The 22,300-nt window shown below is 41.4% G+C and overlaps 1 protein-coding gene across 1 annotated transcript in view; it reads right to left on the bottom strand.

The window, feature by feature from the left end:
* Nucleotides 1–1,860: 1,860 nt before the first annotated feature.
* The window catches only part of gc (GC vitamin D binding protein), a 41,386-nt gene continuing 20,946 nt past the window's right edge, over nt 1,861–22,300 (bottom strand). Inside the window, exons 6-12 of the mRNA XM_048244195.1 lie at nt 15,591–15,679; nt 13,198–13,324; nt 12,333–12,532; nt 8,621–8,753; nt 6,270–6,364; nt 3,556–3,673; nt 1,861–2,318 (exon numbers count right to left, since the gene is read on the bottom strand). Coding sequence (XP_048100152.1) covers nt 2,277–2,318; nt 3,556–3,673; nt 6,270–6,364; nt 8,621–8,753; nt 12,333–12,532; nt 13,198–13,324; nt 15,591–15,679 — 804 coding nt within the window. The 3' untranslated portion in view covers nt 1,861–2,276. The remainder of the gene's footprint in view (nt 2,319–3,555; nt 3,674–6,269; nt 6,365–8,620; nt 8,754–12,332; nt 12,533–13,197; nt 13,325–15,590; nt 15,680–22,300) is intronic.

Raw genomic sequence — 22,300 nt, 5'->3', positions numbered from 1 at the left:
CAGGGAGGTTAGGAGAGGGTCCAGGGGACAGGTGGAGGATTTCATCTTCCTGATGATGTTCTGCACCTCTTCTGATGAAACCTCAGGAAAGCAGTTTAGGGGTTGCGAGACAGTATTCGTTGGAGAAACAGTTAGGGTGGGAGGTTGTGGTTTGAGTAGGTGATTGACAGTGGAAAAAAGCTGCTTGGAATTTCCTGGACTGTTTCTGATGGCATCGGAGTAAAACTGAGACCTTGCATCTTTGAGGGACTGTGCATATTTTTGTTGTTGCTCCCGGTAAATTTGTTTGTGGACAGTGAGGCCAGAGGTTTTATAGCGCCGTCCTGCTGCCTTCATCTTACGAAGCCCATCTGTGAACCAGGGAGCTGAGCGGGTGAAGGTGACTGTTCTGGTTTTAACAGGGACATGGAGGTCCAGGAGGCTGCTCAGATGGCTGTTGTAGTAGTCCACTGCTTCGTCGGCTGATGAAAAGTGTGTGGAAAGATGTTGAAAGTCTGCTGCCAAGAGTTCTGGGTTTATGTTTTTTAGGTTTCTGAAACACATATTCCGCTTAGACTTGGGAGAGGCTGGATGGGGATTGCAGATCCATAGAAATGGCCTTGTGATCAGACACACCTAGGTCATACACCTGCAGGTTGGTGAGGGGGCAGAGTTTGTAATGACCAGGTCCAAGGTGTGTCCCCTGGTGTGCGTGGGGACATCAACAAGTTGTTTTAAATTAAAATAGAAGAAATTCAGCTGCAAAAGGGGAGGAGGGGTGTCAACATGGATGTTCATATCACCTAAAATTATAACATTGGCAGAGGATGTGCAGAAAGTTGTGAAAAGATTTGACATCTCAGTGATGGGTTTGATTTTGGTGGTCGATAAATGAGGAGGAACAGCACAGGAGAAGGGGACTTAGATTTAAATGCAAGGCATTCAAATGAAGTTAGTTTAGGTAATGGTTGCAGAGATAGCTCCAGATCGCTATGATAGATAACTGACAGGCCGCCACGCGTCCTGTGCTGCGAGCTTTCTGGAGGTAGCTATATCAGAGACTTTCTAATGTGGAGACACAGCACTCAAAAAATACTCCATAGAAATGCATGGGGCTAGTTTGTCACGCCAATATGGCCGTTGTCTACACATATCCCACCCCTTCCTCGGCAAAACGTCGACATGTGAATACATTGAGCCAATCATGTGGTGTGATGTGAATACATTGAGCCAATCATTTGGTGTGTTGTGAAGACATCGTGCCAATCATGTGTTGTGATCTCGCCGCTGGAGCAAGATTGGTGTCGTGAAGCCTTGTGCATGCGCAGTTCGACCCAAAGACTGTGCCCGATGAGTGCCCATAAAACGTTGGTATATGGCCGCCGAGTGGAGGGACTTGCCTAAAAGGACTTTGGCTATATCCTTGGGGACAGCTCTCATTTAAAGAGGAAAAAGTATTTGGTGGGTGCCAGGTCTCTGTAATGCACATATAATCCAGATCCAGAATTGAGGGTGGTGCGTGTGGCAAACGGTAGCCAGTGGAGCTCACGCCTACTTCCCTCAGATGAGGGTTCTGTGCACTCAATGTTGTCTCTTCCAAAATAGACACAGCTCAGTTTAACACATGCACTTACTCTCTCTCTCTCTCTCTCTCTCTCTCTCTCTCACTCTCACTCACACACACACTCAAACACACTTAACCAAAAGCACAGTTTACTTTGTGCTCATGTTCAAAAATGAACAGTGGGTGAATAAATACCCCCATCAGCTTGCTTGAACCATACCAAACAAACAAAACAGCCCATTTGCTGTGCTCCTCTTAGTGCTGAAAAAGACCTACAGAAACTGTATGTACAAAAAACAACCACAAGAGGGCGGCAATGCACTTCAGATAGAATATTTAATTCTCAGTTCCAACTGTTTCTTAAAAGCAGAAGGCTATACACACGTATATATAGAATATAAGCATAATTTTACTTCAAGAGATCAGATTGTGCATGCAAAAAGGATCGCCTTCCAACAGTAACAATACAGGTCTATGCCTATCAATGAGACTGCATTATGCTCCACAGACTTAGAGGGACATAATGTCCACTTGATTCTCAAGAGACCCTTGTAGCCTGATGTATTGAAAACATGGAACGGATGATTTCATGTAAATATTGTTCCTGACAATTATCTGGTAAATCAAACATAGGTGTATGAATTTAACAACAACAGGAGCCTATAAGAGTCATTAAAGTGTTCACTGTTTTAGATACTCAGCAGCAGAAACACTCTGGCATGATGGTCACGGTTTAGACGGCTGCTCCTTTGTCATATGAAATTAGTTTTTCCGTCTGTCAGAATGAGAGAGAGAGAGAGAAAGAGAGAGAGAGAGAAAGAGAATCATTATATATATATAATTTATGATAAAGCTGCAGTAAAGGGGGTTGGACCCCCTTTAGACTTCTGAGCTCCCTTTAAGAGAGCTGGAGCCCTGGAGCTCAAAACTGTCCCAATTAGAATACCTTTGATCAAAAAAGAAAGTTTGAAGTCCAAGTTTATCATCATCAATAGACCCTAGGTTGTTCTTACGCCAAATCATTCCTTTAGTTCTTCATGCAATAGATTCAAACAACATTCTTCAGAGATGTTGCCCCATATTGACATGATAGCATCACACAGTTAAAGGACTCCAGATGAGCTATGAGACATACGTTCACGCTCGGTACCATGTTTCAACACACTTTAGGTCAATATCACACCGGAATTCTCCTTTAATGCAGATTGGTCAGCTCTACGTCCATGATGCAAATCTCCTGTTCCATCCCATCCCAAAGCTGCTCTAGATTGAGATCTGGTGACCATTCTTCAGTTGTCCGCTGTCCCGTGCAAATTGTAGCCTCAGTTTCCTGTTCTTAACTGTCAGGAGTGGCACCCGGTCTGGTCTTGGGCTGCTGTAGACCATCTGCTTCAAGGTTCAAGTGTTACACGTTCAGAGATGCTCCTCTGCACAGTTCAGTTCTCTGGTTATTTGAGTTACGGTTGCCTTTCCATCAGCTCGAACCAGTCTGGCCATTCACCTCTGATACCAGTCTGGCATCAAAAAGGCATTTTTGCCCATAGAACTGCCACTCACTGGATATTTTCATTCTGATGGTCAGTTTGAAACTTCGACAGATCATATGTCTGCATGCATAATTATATTCATTGAGTTGTTGCCATGGGACTGGCTGAGTAGATGCATAATCAGCCATTTAACATGTGTACCTAAAATGGCCATTGAGTGTGTTATGAGCAATAGACATCAAAGGCACACCAACCACTTTTGAGAGATGGAATACTGTGCACACTACACACATAATTGTAGCTTGTTACCACACTTGCTTTGATCCCCTTCAGAAATAAGATAGCATGTTGCCACAGCTTTTTCTTGGTCCTATACTGTACATTTACATTTGTTTACTGTGTTGTCAAGAAGCACTGATGGCCCTTATTTTTCAAGCACTATCAAGCGCTATCATTGCTAATTGAGCATCTCTCTGCAGTGTCTGTCTGGGTCTAAAGGGGGAGTGGAGTCCTCAGGGTTCTCACCAGTGCCTGGCAGCGCTGTGCTGGCGAGTGTTGAAAGCAGCAGGCCGAGCTCAAGTCCACCAGGGTCTCCGCCTTGGCAGCTGCCTGGTCTCCGTCACCCTGAACCTCCGCTTCAACCCTGCACCAGAGAGAGAGAGAGAGAGAGAGAGAGAGAGAGAGAGAGTGAGTGTGTTTGGGGATGGGGGTGCGGAGATGGGTAGGGAGGTTACAGAGAGATCGAGAAAGAGAGAGTGAGTGAGACAAAAGACATCCTTATTATTGTAAACTCTCTGCAAGGATATACTGTCCACACACATTTAAATGCACATATGAACACACACACACACACACACACACACACACACACACACACACACACACAGCTACAAGCTATAAACCCGAATGGACTCAGATGCAAGTATGTCTGCCATACCTTTGTAGTCCCTGTGCTTAAATGTCCTGCATTAGCAAGGGAAGTCATGCTTGCTTTAACATTGTTGTCTTCAGATGTTGTTCTGTTACTCACATTATTATTATTATTCATAGCTCTGGTTATTATTTGCAAAAGGTCATTGCTGTGGAAATGCTGTTAGATCAGATTAGATTATATGTAAGTTACTCATCTCAGAAGGGAAATAACAGTGTTCCAGAAACCATTTAAACACAAAAACACAAGACTCACATATAGATACAAAACCCATTAGACACAATCTGACATACAGTAGGACGTAGAGGAGACGTAGACTGAAATTGTTACTGCCAGGTAAAAAAAATGGAACTAGATGTACCGCAGAGCGGTACAAAATATGACCGCCGCCCAGTCCAGCACATGTTTTCCACAAAAATAAGTCACGCTGAAAGGCATATATGATTCTAACTGTTTCACAGAATTGCATTATGCACACTCAATTCTCACTGGTATCTGCTAGACAACAAGTACCAAAACATGATTAGTTCATAGATTTCACATGTAATATACATTTTATACAACCCCACCCCCATCTTGCCTGTTCATAATTCTGAGAAATTCTTGAATTGTGTGCATGTGTGCATGTACATGTTTATGTTTATGTGTGGGTGGGTGTGTGTGCGTGTATGTGCATGTGCTTGTGTGTTTGCCTGTTTATGTGCCTGTGCATGTGCATGCATGCGTATATATGTCTACTGTGTGAGTATGTGTCATACGTAGGATTACTGTGAATGTCTGTGTGTGCGTGTGTATCTGTTTAAGCACATGTGTGCATATGGAATGGGTTTACATGACCCGTGGAGGCAAACATACGCAAATAATTGGTCATCCTAGGCCCTACGGTTCTCAAGATATTCACAGAGAACTGTGTCTGCCCTACCCTCCTTTCGGGGGGTCCAGTCCAGTGGGGGGGCTACAGATCAAAATGAAAAGCGATGGTTCCATGCTATCCATGTGAGGTTACATGCCCACCAAGTTTTGTGTACCCCGGTCTTTCAGTGTCCCGGGAATCCTTGTTGGTGTACGGTCACTAAATGTACACATAAATGATTTAATTGTAAGGCCCCCCATGAACGAAAGTCCACAAAACTTGGCATGCATTCGGAGGGTGTCATAATGATCCTACACTTTCAATTTCGTGCAGTTTTGACCATGTCAGCCAGAGATATTGTGATGAAAACACCTAATGTTTTGCTTTTTAATTTTTAACTAGGTGGCGCTATACATGAAATAAGTGGTAATGGGATAGGTTGACATGCCCCCTTAAGACCAACATACAAAAAAATGTGGACCTCCTAGGCCCTACGGTTCTCGAGATATTCACAGAAAACTGTCTCCGGCCACCCGGCCAACTGTCTCCGGCCAGTTGGTGTATAGTAACATAAATTAATTTATTGTGTGGCCCCCCATGAACGGAATTCCACGAAACTTGGTGTGCATTCAGAGGGTGTCATAATGATCCTACACTTCCAATTTCGTGAAGTTTTGACTATGTTAGGTCACAGATACCTGCGATTACAACACCTCATTTTTACTTTTTTGTGTTTAACTAGGTGGCGTTATACATGAAATGAGTGGTTATGGAATGGGTTGACATGGCCCTTTGAGATCAACATACAAAAAAACAAAATGGTCCTCCTAAACCCTACGGTTCTCAAGATATTCACAGAAAACTGTGTCCTGCCCTACCCCCTTTCGGGGTCCAGTCCAGCGGGGGGGCTACAGATCAAAACGAAAACAGGAGGTTCCATGCTATCCATGTGGGGTTACATGCCCACCAAGTGTCGTGTACCCCGGTCTTACAGTGTCCCGGGAATCCTTGACGGAAATTTGGACATGTGAAAAAGAAAAGAAAAAAAAATCTGACTAAACCTATATGACCGCCGCTTCGCTGTGCGGCGGTCATAATTAAAAAATAAATCAGAATAATCTCACTGCCAGGTGCATAAATAGGATAATAGGATAAAAACAAAATTAGGATAGGAAAGCAAAATTTAGCTCTCATTGTGCCATTAAAAGTATGATAATACGAACAAAATGTAGATTATACAGTATGTCTAGTTCGGTCCTTGAGGTGGGGGGTCTATGGGGGGCAGTGCCCTACTGGCTATCCCTCCTTCTCTCTCTCTGTTTTTCTCTCTCTGTTTTTCTTTTTTTCTTTTTGGTAGACTCTTATCGGAGGGCTAGGCCCATAGACTGGACAGTCTATGGCTAGACCTGATTAATTTGTGTCCTGTGGAGTGTTAGTGTAAGGTGAATGACTTACATGACTTTGAAAGCTGGCATGCCAAGTTTGAAGTACTGTGTGCATTTTTCATCTGCCTTAGATAACAGTGTTATGATTTTCTTAACATCTCCATCCTAAGGTGTAACCAAACAGAGATAGGCAGAAAGAAAGACAAAGATAAAATGAACAAAAGACAAATGGACTGACATTATCAGAAAAATTCAATTAGATACTCATTATCACATTATTATGCATTCCCTGAGGTGTGAGAAGATCCGGAAATGCTGCATGATTGATTTTACCGTTTTGTTTGTCCTAAAACAGAAGCTTTGGTTACTGAAGATAGACTTGTTCATTCTTGGGGAAGCAACTGACTATGGAGAGCTGCTGGTTTATCTAAACTGAAACATGAGGTTGGTTGATCAGCTTTACAGGGCCATAGTGTAACTACTGTTGTGAACTTGGAAACAGTACATTATTGCGTCACATTTGTCTATCCCACAAGCGATTGCTCATGGACTCATCCTGCAGACAGAGATGGCTTAAATGGATGGTTCGCTGTAGTATAGGGTCTATTTATGGATGATAACAAGTTCAAACTTTCGTTTAGGAGCAGAATTACGGAGCAAAATCAGTCGGAAGAAGTCTGACCGTTGTTTGCATTAGCAACGAGATGGCTTATAGCTTGTAGCACATACAAATTTTAAACTCCTTGTCATCCATAAATAGACCCTAGGTTGTGCTTACAGCAATCCATCCCTTTAAGTATGAATGCTGTCTGAGATTAAATTGCTGCCGCTGTGAAGACACTAAGCAGTGTTTCCCTCTTTGTGATGTAGGTCTGCCAGGACTGATAATGTCATTTCACTCCATAATGACTAATTGCCAAACATTATTGTGGGTGATGTGGTTTTGTATAGAGCTCAACCCAATGCCTGCTGTAAGCTGCTTGTTTAAGTTACAACAGCTGTCAGAACTGAATGCCATAGCATAGAAAACACAAAATATATATATAATGGTAAGCTTCTTATCTAAGCTGTCAGGCTGTCCATTGTGGTCTCTAACACCTTTAGAAACTCTGACAAAATGATCTGGAATATCACAGACAAGCATACAGTCGATGCTGAGACAAGAGTGTAGCCTACACCCCCTCAGACATCAGCTGCAGTTTTATTCAGAGATAGAAATGTTAGCTTGTTATGTATGTTTGAATAAAGAGAGTTCTGACAACAACAAAAAAAACATGAATGCTAGGCAGAACTGACGTCTGTAGCCTACTCATTATAATTTGGCCCAGAGATGACCCAGAAGAGTGAGGCCTACTCTGCACCTGAGAGTGTTCAACAGAAACTAACATCTTGCTGCCATCTGCTGGCAAATTCCGCTTATGTCTAGGCTTCAGTTCTGGAGAATAATTAGGACCAAACGGCTGGCTAACAATGCCACCAACCTATACTTGTGGTCAGTATAGCCACTCTGCCACATCACACCAACTGGCTTCAGGATTATGCAGGATTTTGCAGCAGTTGTCACTAGGACACACCAGGGGAACACAGCAATGAGCAAGTGGGAGCAGCTCAAAAGAAGGTAATGGTGGATTGTAGTCCTTCTGTATGGTATCAGGACAACTCTCATGATCCAAGCCTCTCATCCTCGATAGGCAAAGAAAGACCATATCTGACACTCAGGAAGACGAGGAGGAGGAAGAGTTGTTATGGGCAACGCGGGAGCACTCACACCAGAGCACTAATAAAGACAATATTTCAATCGCTGCCCGGAGGATATGGGGAGAACAGATGGCATCAGATGCCCCCACTCTCGCACCGCACACCCCTTGTCGGAAACGAGTAGCTGCGGCTACAATGCGTGTCAACATTAATTAGCAGTCCGGTGAGACGGACAGCCCCGATGGTGTGAATGTTAATGAGGCCCTCAGCCAATCACACTGGCCTCCCTCCAGCGGGATCCCTGTTATCACCCCGCTCTGCTACCCTATGCCGTGCCGGATGAAAGCGCCTCATGCTAATTGGGAGATGCTGTAATGAAGAGAGCAGAGGGTGTATGCTACATTTCCCTTCATCACAGGGAGATACCAAACACCTGACATTGACAGGGCTCCACTGATTAAATAGTGAGTCATCAGGAATGTGTACATAATGTGTACTGTATGTCTCAGAGGTTGTGGATATAAAAATTCAGCAAGACAAATGACTATTCTGGAGGAAAATAAAGGATGCAGTATTGTCTTTTGTCTGCTTTCTTTGAGATGGTAACAGTGGCAGTGTGACTTTTACCCACAAAGACAATTTCATACAGAATACAAAATAGTATTTATAGAAATATAGGAATTAAGGTCTGTTTGCATGTCTGTTGAGCGGATATTTGTTTACCTTCTGACTCATGCAGGTTTGGATGTCAGAGTCTGAGCAGCAGGCTTCAACTCTGTCTTTTACATGGTTCAGAGCTGTTGTGATGACTGGAACAGAGGTGGTGAGTTGCCTGGCTCCGATCTGGAATAAATATCTGAAAGAAATCAATCAAAGAGAGGAACTTGCGTGATTTATGCATGAATTCTGAAACATTTCCAACATCAGTGTACAGGATGGCATACACATTTCACATCACCACTTTTCAATTTTGATTAATAGCCTACCGGTATTCTAAAATAAATGCAACTTGTGGGTTACACATACACATCCCTCAAATCACGGTTACAGGAAAATAAAATACGCTACAGTAGGCTGTCAGATTGACTGAAGGAACTCTGATACACAGTTAGTCTACTGATTCAAACCTATATCACAGTATCCCTTTAGAAGATAGAGATCTTCAGTCATCTTGCAGTGTCAGAGAACTTGTATTACACTACCTCAAGGGAGGAAATCCCTACAGCAAACAACAGTTATGCTGGTGGTAGAACCGAATCAGAATTTGTGGACCACGCTCAAAGCTAATTAGTATTTACACACAAAACCGTTAGTGATCAGGGTTGTGTTAGTCACATTTGATTGATTTGGTAATTGTGGGAAAACGACCCCTACATGCAGCTATAACATTCCTGTTAAAGGGAGTACAATAGATCTGAGAAAAAAATTATATATTACCTCACTAGTTCTATTTAACAGGGGGAAAGAATGCTAATAAATGAGGTCAACAAATATAAGGAATGGTCACACTAAATGAGGTGACCCTCATTTTTGTATCAGCAATGCCTTATTATTCATATCAACAATGTACTCATTTACAAACTCAAAATGACAACCTTGCTGAAGATGATGTTAGCACACCTTATTGTTAAGCAATGGATTACAGCACTGATAGATAACGTGATTTTCGAAGACAGCTCAGTCAATAACATGCTCACCTTGTCAGAGCTAGATGGGACTGAAGAATTTACATTTGAATTTCAAAAAAGAATGACATCAAACCACCGGCCTGTAAATTAGTTTCTAAGGAAGTATGAAATAGATAGACTGCAGGGACTTCAAAATGTCATGACTTTTGAAATGAATGAAAGACCACACAGCCAGACTCAGACTGTTTCAGACTCTCTTTACATACGCGCCGATATCTAAGGGCATATTTAGCAACATTGTGCTCTCTTGATGTTTATTCACTATTTATACAACAGTATCAGATGCAGTCAACCAATTTATTAATTTCTAAATTGACAAGAGGCTTTTCATTTCGTGTTTAATACACTTTATGACTTTAATGTTCCATCCCATTTATTCAAAGCGAGAGAGAGAGCATCAGCGATATCCTTTACCATCCCCACCCTCACCTGTGTGACATTAATTAATTGCAGCCCTTCAATGAAACAATAGGTACAGTATTTTCCAGAAACAATGGGACTACTACTGCAAAGAAGAGAGTTGAAAGAGTTTGTGAAAACCCATATTTATGCTATCCCTACTGAGCCCTATGTAAGTACAGTCAGTGTAAATAAAACATAGGCCCTACAGTATTAGAAGCTTCCCTGAAGCCCTCCTCGCCCCAGAAGATGCATCGTCCAGGAAAACATTGCCAATATGTAACCTGTACATATGTTTATTGTCCTATGAATTGAATAATGTATAAGATAGGATAATAACTGGAATGTTTATTTAATGTCCTGCCTGAATATGATGTTGGTAAGAGCCTTCATTTCTAGTTGTATGAATATTACACAGAACTGAACTGTAATGACATATTTGTTTGAAATGAAAATGTATTTTGTTTTGGCTACCTGGTACCGGTACGTAGAGAGGTCACGTGAGATGTGCGGGAGGTTTTAAAAAGGGTAGCGGGGAGGCCAGACGGGAAGTGTGTTTTTTGGGAGAGTAAACGTTTACCAGAGATTATTGAAATAGACGCTGCATACAGGTTATTCTCTGCACATTTCGTGCGAAAAAAGGATTAACGCTTCTCCCGCTGGAGTGGCTACTGTCTGGGGAGAAACGAGGAAGCAGCGGGACATTTCGAACATTCAGGCCTTCGGTGTGGTGAGCCCGCGGTGTTTATTTTCCCTACGCTCTAGGCCTACAGTTTATTTTTGTGGATTTTTGATCACGGGACTATTGGATTATTGCATTTTTTTCTGTTTCGAGGAGTGACTCCTTTTTTTTTCTCTGTTGGACATTGTGCGCACCTGGAGTTGTGGTAGCTCTTTATATGACTTTGGGGTTGGGGCTGGGTAGAACAAAGTGGTCAAGTTTAACTGTAGCCTACATGCTTGGACTGAACTACATATTTCTTTTTGGGGTAGGGGCTATTTTGTTAATTTTATGGGGTTTGTTGCATGTATGAAATTAAATCATTTAAGCGAGAGAAAAGTATAACGTGACTGTCACTAAACGGCAACTAAACTTAAAATCAAATGACTGGTGTCCGAATTATTTCCTTCTGAATTTAGTAGCGTTCATCTCGTATATAAAACATAGGGTTGAATTGTTACATATGGTGCCCCGTGTGAGGACCAAGTTATAGTAGTTATTTGTATTTTACTTACTTACTTAATTTACTAATTTAACCATTTAATTTTTTGGGAAAGAAAACGTTTACCAGTCGTTTACCATACAGGGTCATTCCACGTCAATTCAACCAGGGTCCACGCACTTAGGTCTAAAAAAAATCTGAAAAAATTACCAGGTGTACCTAAAAAATATGTCTTCTGAAGGCTTAAACAGAGCCCAGCCAAAAACTCCAATAAAATTTCTATCAACTTCTGACCATTCTGACCATGCAGGATTATACAGACCAAACGTGACGATTTTGCTACATACTATTCCTATTTATGTACCAGCATGCACAATTTGAGCCTCCTACATGGTTTAGTTCTTGCGCTGTGGGCTTGTGAACTTTGACAAAAAAAAAGAGGTCGAAAGCAAAAATCGACACCCCTCCCCCTATAAAACTGGCTGTATCTTGGAAAGTATTGATCTTACATAAGAGTAATTTTACAGTGTGTCTCCTAAAAACATAGGTACACCTGGTAATTTTTTCAGAATTTTTTGAGACCTAAGTGCGTGGGCCCTGGTTGAACTGACGTGGAATGACCCTACAGTCATTACTGATACTGTTTTCCTGCAGGGCATAGTTGCCAATATTATATTGTACAATTCAATATACCACATATTAATTACATCATAGAATAATTATGCTGTAGTTAGTATGATTATGTTATAGTCTAATTCATTATCATTCAATCAGACTATGTTGCATTTTTTCTGTTTCATTTAGCTGCAGTAACTGGAAATGTCGTATGAAGGTTGGCCTTATTGATAATGCTGTGTGTTGTAACAGTGCTCCAACAAATTGACACTGCTAGTACGGTTCAAAGTATGTCTGACGGGCACATCTGCCAATGCTAAAAATGTTCTTAAATACACACTTTGCTCTTTGACAGAAGAGCTCCAAGGCACAGCAAATTCCACACTCGGGTTGTTTGCAGTGATGATATCAACCTCTGCACTCTCAATAGTCTCAATCATTTCGAGCTCTGCCATAAAAGTCAACAATGAACATCTTAGACATGCAAAATGCCTAGTGCTTGGAAGATGAGATTTTGACATTTGCATTTATTGCAAGGTGCTTCTTTGCATGTGCTAAAGGCTTGGTTACCTCTCCGTTTCTTGTGGGCTGTCTGGCTGACAGAGGGACTGTGAGATGGGCTGGATGTCTGGAAGCGTCTGAGGCTGCCTCTTCAGGTTTTCAATGCATGTCAGTGTGTCCATGGGTGCCTTGCCACAACATTTCTGAAACTCCTCCGACATGGTGCCCAGCATCGATTCATCGCAGAGGCCCTTCTGGAATTCAGTGAACTGAAAGATAAATAAACATGTGTGTCAGACACTAACAAGCATGCGTGAAGAAAACGTGTTCATGCACTGTGTAGGGATTAGTGATTTCCCAGGGTATAAGAGAAGAAATAATAGAAAGATACATATTCCTTTAATCTCAACATTATACGTTTTTGCTTCATTACATTCTAATTCCACTAATAATGCAAAGAGAGAGATTTGTCTGAGTACGACAAATATTTGCCTTTTTATGCAAACAAAATCAAACACTACTGTCAGCTGCAATTAGTATTGCAATCCACCCAGCAGCATGTTTTTTTTTAATCCACTGCCAAATAAACCCTGTAGGCGTTTATAAATCCAAATGGTTCTGTACCCTCTGTGCCTGACATCGGTTTCTTTGATTTCAGTCAGAATGTTTGTGCAATCTACAGCTGCCCATGCTCACATCCCTCATGACCCTCCGTCCTTCAGCACTTTGTTCTGCAAACACACTTCAGGGGCACTGGGCACACCAGAAGTCCACTTTGCACTGTGTGACATCTTCCTTTTGCTATACAGTTAGCATGTTGCCTTACTACAATACTGCATTACTGCACTGCTGTTCAATTTCTAGTTTTGATAGCACTGACAAGGCGTGGCTGTTTTTGTATTGCAGAGTAGTTAACTTTTGTTGGATTTCTTACCTCTTGAATGATGCATTCCTGGTTTGGTTGTAAACAACATTTTGAGAGAGCATCTTGGAAGTCTTTTGCCATGGACTGGGCTTTTTCAAATGAAATCTTCAGAAGGGATCCAAAATACGCCGTCAAGCTGTTAAATGCAAATTTGTGCCTTCGTTCACATTAATTTGTCATACACATTTGTGCACCTGAAGGCTGGTGGTAAACTGATGTTTTCATGATTGGGTCATTCCACATCAGTTCAACCAGGGACCACGCACTTAGGTCTCAAAAAATTCTGAAAAAAATTACCAGGTGTACCTATGTTACCCAGGAGACACACTGTAAAATTACTCTTATGTAAGATCAATACTTTCCAAGATACAGCCAGTTTTATAGGGGAGGGTGTCGATTTGCTCGGCTTTTTTTTTTGTCAAAGTTCACAAGCCCACAGCGCAAGAACTAAAACCATGTAGGAGGCTCAAATTGTGCATGCTGGTACATAAATAGGAATAGTATGTAGCAAAATCGCCACGCTTGGTCTGTATAATTCTGCATGGTCATAGCTGTCCCTCAAACTTGATACAAATTTTATTGGAGTTTTGGCTGGGTTTCTATTTGTTTTCAGAAGACATATTTTTACCAACATAGGCTCTTGATTTATTTTTCTTACTGAGATAAGTAGAAACACCGAACAAGTAGAAAACAAATGAACAGAAAATAAATCCCTTTAGGGTCTGAACAGCAGACTCACAAGTCTGAAAATCATTTTGTTATCATTTTCAGAGCACCCAAACACCTTGTGGGAATATACAAAGATTTTTAAATAGGTTTTTTTTTTATTCTCCATGATCCCTTTTTTTGAAAACACCAATTTGACTTGTCTTATGCAAATCTTTTCTTTTTATTTTCCACCCTGAACATGGGCAAAATGCCCCATTGACATCAATATGTTTTATATAGAGTCACCACACTGTTACCTGTGGTTGTATAGAGTAACCTGTGGTAGCTCTATACAAAACATATTGATGTCAATGGTGCATTTTGCCCATGTTCAGGGTGGATAGTGAAAAAGAAAGAATTGCATAAGACAAGTCAAATTGGTGTTTTTAAAAAGAAAAGATCATGGAGAATAAAGAAAAAAATATTTAAGAAATCTTTGTATATTCCCACAAGGTGTTTAGGTGCTCTGAAAATGAGAACCAAAATGATTTTTTAGACTTGTAAGGTCTGCTGTTCAGACCCTGAAATTATTTTTTTTCTGTTCATTGTTTTTTGTGAGTGTTTCTACTTATCTCAGTAAGGAAAATAAATCAAGAGCCTATGTTGAGTACAAATATGTCTTCTGAAGGCTTAAACAGAGCCCAGCCAAAAACTTCAATAAAATTTGTATGAACTTTGAGGGACAGCTATGACCATGCATGATTATCCAGACCAAACGTGATGATTTTGCTACATACTATTCCTATTTATGTACCAGCATGCACAATTTGAGCCTCCTACATGGTTTAGTTCTTGCGCTGTGGGCTTGTGAACTTTGACAAAAAAAAGAGGCCGAACAAAATCGACACCCCCTCCCCCTGTAAAACTGGCTGTATCTTGGAAAGTATTGATCTTACATAAGAGTAATTTTACAGTGTGTCTCCTAGGTAACATAGGTACACCTGGTAATTTTTTCAGAATTTTTTGAGAGCTAAGTGCGTGGGCCCTGGTTGAATTGACGTGGAATGACCCGATTAGATAAAAGTGACAAACTGTTACCACAGATGTCCTCCTTCCTAAAAATAAATATTCTAGTTTATGTGTCTATTGATGTTCCCTCAAAAATATGTCTCACTCTTGCTAGACAATTCGGCGAACAGGACTTCAGTGACAATGATCAAGGATCGATAATGTCCTTATTGTCCGCAAGTGGCAATCTGTAGGACAAACAGTATTATCCACACAAACCCCAGCCACACAAATCATAAGGCTATAAATATAACCTCAGCTGTCTGAAGGAGAACACAAGACGTTAACCAATGGAAAGTCTGCCTTCAGTGACGTCATCGATCTGAACCAGCCTGTAATCACCTGTCTCTGTAAGTAGGGATGTTTGCATGCCAGAATCTATATAAGGCCATGCCAAGTATTCTTTCTCCTTCTATTATTCAGTGCCTCGAGATCCTTGACCCATGAAGAGGGAATTTTCCAATCCCGCTGCGAGTGATCTAAAGCTCCTGATCGCTGGACATTCGTCCCCCCCATGAGTCTCCCAGCACAACTCCTGCATACAGAGACGGATGATTATAGGCTAGTTCAGGTTGATGACATCACCGAAGGTGGACTTCCCATTCGAGTGAATGTGACTGAAAAAGAACACAATGACATGAAAGGACTCGATCTTAATAAGGAATGATATGGAGATACATATTTACCCAGTTTTGTATGACTTCAGGTTGATGTTGTTGTGGCAGACATTTGATGTGAACCTCAGAAAAATGTTGAAATGTCTGCCTTGAAATCTCTGTGAAAGTGAGGGAAATATAAAAGCAGGCCAGTACTTCACTGTTAGCTATTGATTATGGAACTAAAGCAATGACCCCGCTGTAAGACATTATTGCAAACTGATATACAGTATAGATCATGATTCGTGATGACACACCATGATTTTAAATAATATCACAATACTATAAGAGACAATTTGGTGCCTGACACTTCATTAGCATTTTATAGCTGACAATGGGCAGACATGCCTGAAAAGTGTTACATTCTCACACAAAATAGGTCAGTCCTCTCACTAAAGTTGATGTCAGCATGTAGGTAAACAAAAACAAAAAAACATTTAAATTAGCTTCTCATAAGAAATCCACCATCATTGCACCCTCTAATGCAAATGATATCCAAAACCATGCTTACCTATGAAGGTCCCCTTGGGTAGCAACCCTGAATACAGTCCAAATAGACTCTTCTGTTGTTATCCACAAGGCTAACCAGTGTTAAATTCTAATGCTTTACAGCCTTGGATTTTTAAATTAAAAACAAGGCCTCAGATTTAGAATATGTGCCGTACTCAGTACTTTCTCCATTCTGGACAGTGACTACTCTCCTGCATGTAGTGTAGTTTCATCCTAACAGTAGAGTACAACCCTGGAAAGTCTTATTTTATCTGCCAAACCTACCAACCTGGTATTACAGAGACTGCCTGTCAATGCTAATCTAGGGCCCGTTTGGCAGCTATATAGGTGGCGAGAAGCTATGTCAAGGCGGGGACTCTAAAATGGGTGAGACCTCTTCGGTGAAGTGAAATTGAATAAACCAATCACATGCAATCAGTGTTCTATCTATCTATCTTTTATTAATTCAATTCGGCCTGACTGCCCACTTTATGCGTCTAACTTCTCTCTGGCCACAGTGCGCATGTCTGCAAAATACGCTGTCAAACTCGCACCCCTAGTGTGTTAAAGATGCAGTCAGAGATTGCACAGGAAGTCACGTTTATGTTTTAAATTATTAGCAGATGCGTTTGTCCAAAACAACGTACATTATATTTTAATCCAGGACCACACAAAACACACCAGAGAGGTAGTATGTATCACTGCTCAAAAAAATTAAAGAAACACTTTGAAAACACATCAGATACATCATGCTGGATATCTATGCTGATATGGACTGGTTAATGTGTTACGAAATGAAAGGAGGGTGTTGGATAGACCAAAACATAATGTCCGACTGTTCTGGTCAAAAATGAACGATTTACACATTCCCTGTACCATAAATATGGCATTATTCATCAAATTGCCTCAAGACCTTATGATATCCTTCACAAAAGGCATTTGAACACATGACATTTATTGTGACTAATTTCTTTGAATTTTGAGTGATTTATTCAACTTGGTCACATTTTTTTTGTCTACGGTCAAAAATGACCGCCATAGGAAATGAATGCGAAAGAGGATAATTTTTATCAAGGATATGAAAAGGGCCAGTCACATTAGACGCGACATGCGCTATGAAATGCATTATAGTCTTGCGCGCGCAAAAACTGGTCTGCCGCTGCGCTGAGCAAAGCGCAGCACAAGCAGCATTTTGCTGCTTTGTCGCCCTTGCGCGTGCCGCGGTCAAGTTCAAACCGGTTGTACCGCGGCGCGCTGTACATGTAAGTCATTGGTATTTTGCGCTGAGCCCAGCAGCAGGCACAACAAAAATCTTTGGGACGTTACTTCCACCAAGAGCAACCTAGCGGCGAGCGCAGCGCATACCGTGTACAATGTGATAGCCCCTTATAAGACATCTCCATACACACACTCCTACAACTTTCCTGTGCTTGTGTGCCCATTCTACACAAGAATCATACTTTCCGCAAAAAAAGCTTAGAGTAATTTATGGGAGCCCAGTGTTTTCTTGAACTATTGTAGGCTGCTTCTCTCCCAATGTGAACCACACCTGCCAAACAATTCAATCTTGTGTAAATTATAGGAACCATGTGAGCAAATATATTGCCTATACTTTTAAGTAAACTGGCAAATGTATTGTCTGCATTTGTTAGAAACAGAGTTATATGTAATACTTTACTTTTTAATTATGCTGGCTGTGTCTGTTTCTTTCCACACTTGCAACTGCTTGTGTGTGCCTCCTAATTTATTATTTCATTTTTACTTTTAATCCTGCCTACCTCCCTTCTTTATCCTACAATGTTCAGTCACAGTGCTTTGAGTACATGATAAAGTGCTCTACAAATAAAATGCAATCAGAGTGCAGGTTTTGTACTGGGGTTTGAGGCCAGGTGGAGTGACTGCTTTCTCCTGTCGCTACATGATGCCAGAAGTGAAAGGGCTTGCTGTGATGCTAATGGAAGTGTGCTCAAAGTTTGAGCTGTACGAGGGACCCCTAGGTCAGGTTGACTCCTGTATGAGGGCCCCCATGAAAAGGCGATGCATTAGTGAGGCACCCTGTGTCTGATTAACAGTGGATGGAAGGATGGAAGAGGGGCCCCTGTTTGTGTGAAGTGCATGCAGTGTTTCCCCTACGGTGCTGTTGATCGTAGGAAGACACCCCCCAAAAAAAAAAAAAAAAAAAGAGAGAACAATTTGAAAAAATGACTCCTTAAATGGTGACTTCTGGTGGATTTTGTGAAAGAAAGAAAAGAAAATTGAGTTACAAATTATGACATAACCATCAGCACAAGCATTTACAAAGCATGATTATTGCAGTACTTGAACAGGATTATTCATGTTTTTCTTTCACCTTTTTCATTTACATTATTAGTATTAGCCACTAGTAATAATTAGTATTAGCAACTGTACACTGTAGGCCACTGTACAAACTATTACTATTTAGAATATACAGTGCTGTGCATAAGTTAAGACATTTATATATAATAACATTTATTTATTTACGATACATGATACATTAAAAAATAATTGATGTCCTATTTTTTTTTTAATTAAGGCATTAAGACAAAAGGCAAAATATGTTTTTTATTCCTCCCTTTAGCCAATTTCAGCATGGGTGTCTTAACTTTTGCACAGCACTGTATAAGCTATATAGACTTCTCTTTCATGCCATTACACTGTATTGGTGCTGTGCAAGTTGAATTGAGTGCCTGTCACTTTAATGCCGTGACGGCCCGTGACGCTGGCTTGATTATCACGGTTTTAAGCTAACTTAGTAGCTTTGTTGTGCATGGTGCATAAGAATATGTGGATGAAATGAATTATGTTTCCCATGTCATTTGGTAAAATAAATGGTCAAAAATTTGAAGAAAATCTATCTTGGATTAGCAGATAAGTGTCTTGTATCATATCTATAATTTTGGTGAGCTCTACAGGAATTACAAACTATCTCAGATGTAAATGCTTGCGTATCCAATAGGCTAGCTAGACCTTAGTTACACAGCCTAGGTATGTTAGCAACACAGGGCTTGAAAGCATTGCCTGTATCACAAACAAAAACGAAACAATGCGTGGAATTTATCTGGGAATAGGCTACTGGTAGGGGCGAGCTATCTCGCTGGCATGTTTAATTTGGTTCTTTGGTTAACATAAGGTATGCTACGTTTTTTTTCCACAAAATTGCGTCAGCATCACAAAATTGTGTCTACATCAACACAAACAAGCGTGATCTCCTGTGGAATCCCTGACTGCGCCTTCAACGTTAGCCTACTATTATTTGTTGACATGAAACCTGAACGAACGGCAGCTGTTCCTGAAGTTCACTTGCGTCTTTTTTTTTTTATATTAGGCAACTTTTTTTGCAGTGGCGCTTGAATACATTGTAGGGGAAACACTGGCATGAGTGTGTTTCATGAAGTTTTACAAAATGCCAGCGCTATGGTTGAGTATGTGCCCTGACTACCATACCAACATCCATTTTTAATTTATGTTTAAGTTTTGCCACTTTGCCGCCCTTGTGCGTGCCGCGGTCAAAGTTAAATCAGGTTGTACCACGGCACGCTGTAAGTCATTGGTATTTTGCGCTGAGCCCAGCGGCAAGCACAACAAAAATCTTTGGGACGTTACCTCATCAAGAGCAACCTAGCGGTGAGCGCAGCGCATACCGTGTACAATGTGATAGCCCCTTAAGACATCTCCATACACGCACTCCTACAAATAAGAGCAATTAAAACTGTACAGTCAAATTTGACCGTGAACAGTAAATTAAGGGGGGTAGCAACGAACAGTGTTTAAAGGTTAAGTCAGGGAAGTGTGGGGGACAGTCAATGGTATGAATTAATTTATCCTCCTGGGGGGTATTCCAGAAAGCAGGTTTACTGGCTTAACTGGGTATGTTAACCCAGAGTTAGCGGTAAACCTGGGATTTCAGTTCCAGAATGCTCAAAAATGATCAGGCTATGTAAGTAACTATGGTAACATAGGCTCTGAACTGAACTGGGTATGTAAACCCAGAGTAAACTATAAACCTGGGATTTTAGTTCCAGAAAGCTCAAAAAGGCTTTTAGACTCTGAACTTAACCTGGTAGGGGGTAGGTTTTGTTCAGGTTATGTTCAATTATGTTCGGTTATTTCAGTGCATGTTCAATCAGGCCGCTATTTTTACACTTGTCACACAATGGCGTTTCATTTTGACGAAGGCCTGATTGACAAAGAAGCACAAAATCATGTAATTTTCATCTGTGCAATTCACCGTGAGAGGGCGATAAGACCACAACATCACATGATAGCCTATCCATTCTTTTCCAAACGAGTTTTTCAAAACCGCTAGAGTTTTTCAGCTGAATCCTAATATAGGCTACTTGAAAAGCATTCTCCATCCCTACATTACGCATGGTGGATTAGAATAGAATAAAATAAATCTTTAATGTAGGCTAGCTAGCCTACACCATAGTGGATATTTGTGTTTGGCTCACCAGACAGATGGACAAACAACATCTCAGACATATTGAAGATATAATTAAAACAAGTACAGTACAAAAAAGGGGAAACAGCCTATAGAAAATGAATAAATAAGTTTAAATATAGCTGTACAGCTCAGCCGGGTATGCATGTTGTCACTAAGTTTGGTTAAGAATGCTGATGGCATTTGGGATAAAATATTTTTTTAATAGGCTACACACGCTCTCCGACTGGGAGTTTTTGTAGTGTTGGAGACGCAGAGCATATCGGCAAGCTGTCGGTCGGTGCGTAAAAAAGTTTGCCTTGGCGCTTAAAGCAGTTCCTGCGCAACATTCGTTTTCCTGGACACAAACCCACGAGGATCATTAAAGTGTAGTTTCACCAACTGGCAGGTCAGCATCACTTATTACATTTTCCAAATGTGCACCAAAATGTGTCCAATACCATGCCTTCCGACATTCACCCTTCCGATGATGGAGCGCAAAAGTTTAACTTGGCCCACAGCTGCAGGACCCGCGTTAAAATAGAAAATTACATTTGGGATTTTTAAAGAATTCTATGGCCCACTCAATCTGTTACAACTAGGCTAGTTTAAGAAAGCATCATTCAAAGCAGTCAATACAATAGGCCTACGTGATGTCCAGTGAATTATTTAATTGTTCTTTTGACATTAAATAGGCTATCTTAAACATACGCATTTACACGGTCAGTTAGGCTATTCTCTGCCAAGCAAGGTCTCGGACGCAGGCGCTTAAGTATTGCTTTTTTTTTTGTTATTACAGTTCTCTCCTCGTAAGCCTCGACTACTCCGCCTCTGAAAAATACGGTGCTCTTCCTTTCGCCGGTTTCACTCATGGTTTAGACTCTCAATAGATGATGCCTTTATAAGTTCGCCGTGAACGTGCACAACTCTAGGTTATCTAACACAGGGTTGATTGAACTAACTGGTAACTGGTGTTTTGGAACCGACAGCTCGTGTTTAGTCGCCACAGGTTCAGACAACCCAGAGGTTAAGTTTTATCTCAGTGTTTGTTAAACCTCCTTTCTGGAATACCCCTCTGGAATTGCCTGCACAATCTTGCCCCATATGGCCATCGTTGTGCACCAGGAGAAACCCAAGGCCCACTGCACCAGTACAGGGTCAGAATATTTCATCCCGATACCTAAGAGCAGTGAGGGTGCTGTTGTCCTGCCCACAGAGGTCTGTGCATCCCTCCAAGGGTATGCCTCCCCAGACCATTACTGAGCCACTACCAATCCGGTCATGCTGAATGATGTTGCAGGCAGCATCATGTTCTCCACGACATCTCCAGACCCTTTCATGTCTGTCACATGTGCTCAGGGTGAACCTGCTCTCATCTGTGAAAAGCACAGGGCGCTAGTGGCAGACCTGCCAATTTTGTATTCTATGGCAAAGGTCCCTCAAGAGGCCATCGGGCCCTCAGGCCACCTTCATGAAGTCTGTTTCTGACAGTGTGGCCAGAGACATTCACACCAGTGACCTGCTAGAGGTCATTCTGTAGGGCTCTAGCAGGGCTCCTACTGTTCCTCCTTGCATAAAGGAGCAGATACCGGTCCTGCTACTGGGTTAAGGACCTTCTACCACCCTGCCCTGCTCTCCTAGAGCAACTGCCTGTCTCCTGGAATCTCTTCCATGCTTTTGAGACTACAGTACGCTGGGAGACACAGCAATCTTTCTGCCAATGGAACATATTGATGTGCCATTCTGGAGGAGTTGGACTACCTGTGCAACCTCTGTAGGCTCCAGATACTGGCTTATGCTACCAGTAGTA

Source organism: Alosa alosa, chromosome 5 (genome assembly GCF_017589495.1).
Source record: "Alosa alosa isolate M-15738 ecotype Scorff River chromosome 5, AALO_Geno_1.1, whole genome shotgun sequence".
NCBI classification, from domain to species: Eukaryota; Metazoa; Chordata; class Actinopteri; order Clupeiformes; family Clupeidae; genus Alosa; species Alosa alosa.
The sequence above is the reverse complement of the archived record's forward strand: the minus strand, read 5'-3'. Positions and strand labels throughout refer to the sequence as shown.